The sequence below is a fragment of the Artemia franciscana genome, chromosome 16 (assembly GCF_032884065.1).
Source record: "Artemia franciscana chromosome 16, ASM3288406v1, whole genome shotgun sequence".
Classification (NCBI taxonomy): domain Eukaryota; kingdom Metazoa; phylum Arthropoda; class Branchiopoda; order Anostraca; family Artemiidae; genus Artemia; species Artemia franciscana.
In genome coordinates, this window is record NC_088878.1 from 22,899,851 (window position 1) to 22,905,539 (window position 5,689).

The 5,689-nt window shown below is 35.8% G+C and overlaps 1 protein-coding gene across 1 annotated transcript; it reads right to left on the reverse strand.

Moving 5' to 3' along the window:
- Window positions 1-817: 817 nt before the first annotated feature.
- LOC136036789 (uncharacterized) lies at window positions 818-2,793 on the reverse strand. Its single transcript, XM_065719117.1, has 2 exons — window positions 1,315-2,793; window positions 818-979 (listed from the first exon to the last, which is right to left on the reverse strand). The coding sequence occupies exons 1-2, from the start codon at window positions 2,791-2,793 to the stop codon at window positions 818-820; spliced, it is 1,641 nt and encodes a 546-aa protein (XP_065575189.1).
- Window positions 2,794-5,689: the final 2,896 nt, after the last annotated feature.

Consider the following 5,689-nt stretch of genomic DNA (forward strand, 5'->3'; position numbering starts at 1 on the left):
TTAGATTTATAACTTTCAATCAGCACTCTTTTCAACTTCCGTCTTATAGCATCTATGCTTACATTAAAATCAATCTCATTTTTCAATCTTTCCCAATGTAGAGGAATCAAACACCTCAGGCAAAAACGCGACCTCTCTATAACTGCACTAGGAGTCCGCAGATTATATTTACCACGGGTTTCAACTTGTGAAGATGAAGGAGAAGAAATATGACCCATCGATGCAAAATATCTGGGGAGCTTTTCTCGTTCAAGCTTAATCTTAAACATAACACTTAAAAATTGGATACTTTGCCGAACAGGAAGAATATTATGAAGTGAAAAAAGGGTCTCTGTTGTGGATTTTGAGGGGAAGTTTGATGGCGATGGCAGAAAAGGTTTAAGGATACAAACTGCTTTATCTTGGATAATCTGTAAAGGGGTAACATTACTTTTAAAAGGGTTCAAAAAAATAATAGATGCATAATCAAAATGGGATTGCACAAGGGAAAAGTAAATGGATTTAAGAGCGCAATATGGAAGAAGGTTTTTCAGTCTGCACATTATACAAACTCCACGGGCAGACTTTGCTCTAACCTGTTTAATTTGCTCTTTCCATGACAAATTCTCATCAAACACAACTCCCAAATATCTTATCAATACAACCCTTTCAATAACAGACTCAGGTTCATTCGCAGAAAGGGAAACTGATTCTATATCTGGAAACTTGTGACCCGTCCTGCTGTAAACAATAAACCTCGTCTTCTTTCTGTTCAGAAGTAGTCTATTATCAGAGAGCCAAGTAGACAATCTATCATATGCGGATGTTAAATTGACCACTAGCCTTCACGAGATTTACCAGAAACGGTTCCTGCAGTGTCATCAGCAAACTGAGTGTCTATAGAAGAAACTCCAGTAGCTGAGCACAGATCATTAATGTAAACTAGGAAAAGCAGAGGTCCTAATACGGATCCCTGGGGAACACCAACCTTATCTGACTGCTGTAAAGAATCAGATCTAACATCATTATATATAAGTATCTGCTGCCTCCCATGAAGATACGATTCAAGTAACCTAAGGCAATTACCACGAATACCAGCATTCGAAAGCTTATACAAAAGAATTTCATGAGAAATGGAATCAAAAGCTTTCTGTATGTCTAAAAATATAGTTGCAGGCGTTTCGCCACGGTCAAGACAATCACTAATATGTTGGACAATAATAGCCATAGGATGATCAGTGCAATGCTCTTTTCTAAATCCAAACTGAAGTTTAGAAATGTAATCAAATTTCTCAAAAAAGAATAAATTCTATTATACAGTGCTCGCTCTACAACCTTCGAAAAAGCAGAGAGTATCGATATAGGACGATAATTAGCAGGAAGCCTCGGGTCATTACCTTTATGTAGGGCCACAATTCTTGCTGATTTAAATGTTGAAGGATAGACACCAGTTACAAATATAAGATTAATAACGTGGCATAAAACCGGTGATATAACTGGGAATATTTCTTTGACCAAATTAGTCGAAGATCCATCAAGGGCTTCAGATGAACCGTTCTTCATTTTAGATATGATCTGTTTTAGTTCAATTTCAGTAACCGGGGAAAGGAACATGCTTTTATCAGAGGGAGGGGGCATGTGATCTTTAAATAAATCATTGTTATTATTATTTGGAGAAACATGAGATGCATTAGCTGTTTTTTCACCGATGCTTACAAAATGAGCATTGAGCAAGTTCACTATTTCCTGCTTATCGGAAGAAAAAGTACCATCACCACGTAACATTTCATTCGGAAATGAAGATTTCTGAGACCTTCCCAACAGAGAGTTAATAAGTCTCCAAGTATGTTTTTGATCCCCACGAGCTTCTACAAATGATTTTTCAAAATATCTAGCTTTTGCTTTCCGAATTAACTGTGTCAGGACATTTTTATACTTTTTAAACTCTTCTTTATTTTTAGTAGATGGGAATGACATAGATATTTTAAATAGCTTATTTTTTATTGAAATAGAGTGTAGAAGCCCGCGTGAGATCCATGGTTTTTTAGGGAGTGTATAATTTTTTATTTTAATGCGTCTCAATGGGCATGCTTCATCCAAGCACTCGCGGAAATATTTTAAAAACAGAGCCGTAGAAATCTCAGGGCATTCACATTCTAGAATTGCAGTCCATTCATTTAAATACAAAAGGTTCCTAAATTTATCCATTCCTTCTTTATCAATTTTTCGAGTTTGTTTAAATTCCGAAAATTTTGGTCTGTGATTAATTCCAACATCCGCAACTACACAATGGTCAGAAACATCTGTAAATATAATATGCGAAAGAGTAACGGGGATAGTAGAAAAAATATTATCAATGAGAGTAGCCGTATCTTCCGTAACCCGGGTCGCAGACCTGCATGATGGTAAAAGTGATTTTGATAGGTTCATGCACAGAAACTCAACCGATTTTTCATGCAAATGATTAGAAATTCCCGGTCTATTTGTCTGAGCTAACAATAAATTAATATTAAAATCACCCATTACCAGAACTTGCTCAGAATTCAAATTAGTCACATCTTCAATGAAGCATTCATAAATTCGCAAAAACTCTTGTAACGAAGCCGAATGTGATCGATAAACAACACAAGCAAGAACTTTCCTATTATCAATCACACACTCAATGCAAAGGCTCTCAAAAGTCATCTCTTGGTCATGCTTAGATAGTTGCTTCTTCACAACAAATGGAATATCATCCCGAACAAAAAGTCCAACTCCGCCACCCTGTCTATTTTCTCTATTATTAGATATAAATTTAAACCCATCACAATTCATGAATTCTGCATTTTCATTACTTAAAAACGTTTCACATAGGCCTAAGATACTTACCCTGTGGTTACAAAGTAACTGCGAAACAAACTCGTGGCTACTAGCCAAACCTCTACAGTTAAAAAGTGCTGATCTTAAGTTCCCATCAATTACAGGTGTTCCTAAATCCCCTTCAAATAAAAAATCAGTAGCAGGAAGGCTAGCTAAATGATCATCATAAACAACTTTAGCAAAAGGGGAAAAATCATAATAAATATTTTTTAGATCAAGCTGATCACCGAGGCGGCTCCCCAATCTTCCCCCAGACTCCCCACTACTCACGTGTTATATATAAATTTCATCTTTACCTTATGTCCCAGGCAGGCACGACGGAAAAATGGAAATGGCAACGCACCACTAATCAGGCAAATCGGGTAAAAAAGTGACAAAGAACAAACAAGACCTCGAAACCTGATTTTTTTCACTAGACCTACTAACACTAGAAAACTAAAAAAAAAGATAAAAAAAAACGAGGTTGTAGAACCCAACATGTACACAACACTGTGACAGAAGTGGCAAGAAAATCAATCAAAATATCTATCACAATACTAATAATAATCACAAAGGGACAGCGATAACTAGTCCATCACTCTTTCCCAGGGTGACGAGGCCGTGGATTTGAATTCAAGCCAAAGCTTCGAGCCCTTCTGTTTAACACGCGTAAACTTTGCGGAATCTGATTCACGTAAATCCTTTGCTTTCGCAAGAAGTTCATTTCGAATAGCGTTTAGCTTGGGGGGAAGATCCGTGCCCACACGAATGCCGCTCCCCTTCAATTTACGAACTGAGTTGAGAATCCTCTGAATGTTCTGTTCGTTTACAACCGAGATAAATATAGGTGCCGGACGAGGCTTTCGATTAGTAACGTTAACGGAACCACCGAGCATGCGGTAGCACTTCGTAATCTGAATGGGGTCGCTTATCTCCATTGTAACAGATAAAAAAATTTTCACATTTTCTTCAACTGTTTGAGACGGCCGCTCAGTAGGCATGCCATGAATTAACAAATTCAATTTGCGGTCCTTGACATCACTTTCCAGTACCTGATTCTCCAGTTGATCACACCTTAATTTTTGATCCTCCAACTCCTTTTCCAGTTGGCCAATTTTTATATCTCGATCGAAGGCATCCTTTTTTAGCGTAGCTATTTCCCCTGTAAGGGACTGAATGGACTTGTTGATGTCTTTTTGAGAACGGATTACAGCATCAAGTTTTTCCGTTAAAATCTTCACTGCTTCATCAAAGTTCTTTTGTGATACTGCCATAATGATTGCAATAAAGCCACTTCCTTATTGATTTAATGCAGAATGTAATCAAGCACAGGTAAACAGTAAATCTCCGGGTGAGCCAAAACTGGTTAGTTATTTCACTTTGCAATGCGACCTAGATTGAATAAAATCCAGTCAAACCAGTCCAATTAGTTTTATCCTTTTTAGACTAAATGGTCTTCACACCACGAAGAAGAATGAAAGACTGATATATTTATTTTATATTTATATTTTTACTTATATTTAATTTATATTTAGACATAAAGAAAACACGTATCGGGCATACATTTTTGGTGCCTCAGTGATAAGGTGGGCCTTAATAATATTATGACGACCAAAAATATTGATAATGTAAATTTAGTTTTCAGTAAATGTCATAAAAAATAGTTCATAGTTCCAAGGCTGTCAAATTAATGCCATTTTTTCCCATCTTAGGTTTATTCATACAAGTTTGCCCAGATTTTTCTTTTGGTTGTTTCAAAATTACGAAGTTTTTATAGAGGTGTGACATTGTTGCTAACTTTTCCACACTGAACCGTAAAGTAAATAAACAAAACTAGTTACTTAAGTTTTACAACGGTTTACGTCCGTACAAAGTCACACATTAACAATCTAAGACAACTTCAAGACAACTTCAACTGCAACTGCAACAATCTAAGACAACTTCAAGACAACATTAACAATCTAAGACAACTTCAAGACAACTTCAACTGAAAGACAACTACAAGAAAACTTCAAGAGAAAGATACATCTTCTCCTTCGGCTTGTTGCGTGTGTTCCTGGCTCATTTTTTGTGACATTACCAACCACGTTCTTTTTCTTTTTGTAAAATTTGGCACCCTCTACTACATGAATGAAACTGCATAACTGCATATGATCTTTTTAATAAGAAATTATTCCCGATTTTTCTCAATTTTTAAAGATAAATAATGTTTTACCAATTTCCTCTTAACCAGTTTTAGAAAACAAGTTTTATTTTACTGTCCTTGGCACATGAACAATTAGCACTGACATGAATAATTGTGAAAAAATAATTGCGACAAGAAGAATTGTGAAAAAGAAAAAAAAGGTGGAATGGAATTACAGAAACTGATACACTTTTACAAAAGAAGTAAGCAGCTAAACATACTCGATTAAAAAACAAAAACACATTTTATACAGGCTGTTTTATTATATTTCATTTGTGCTGTCTTCGTTTACTACTGGCATATATTGCAAAGCTTTTTCTGCTGTCAAAAATTTGGGCAAAGGAGCGAACTACTGTAATAGGGATAAGCCAAAAAGGAAAGAAACGATAAAATGGAGAAGGAAGAATGGACTAAATGTTTTAGGCATGAGTTGCACAGCATAATCACTTTGGATACTGAAAAATCGTTTATTAAAAAATCCATGAATAGTATGCTTTGTTGAAGTAGATGGCATTTCCTTTCCAACCTACGACTTTGAAAAGTTTATTATCACTAGCTTGTTTTGTTCAATTGTTTGTTTTTTAGCTCCTACCTATTACGAGCTTGAGGATAGTTTGTTTACAGGGACCAGAATATGTTTCAGTTCGAGTTTATGGATAAACAATCTAAAATAATTCATGGGCATTA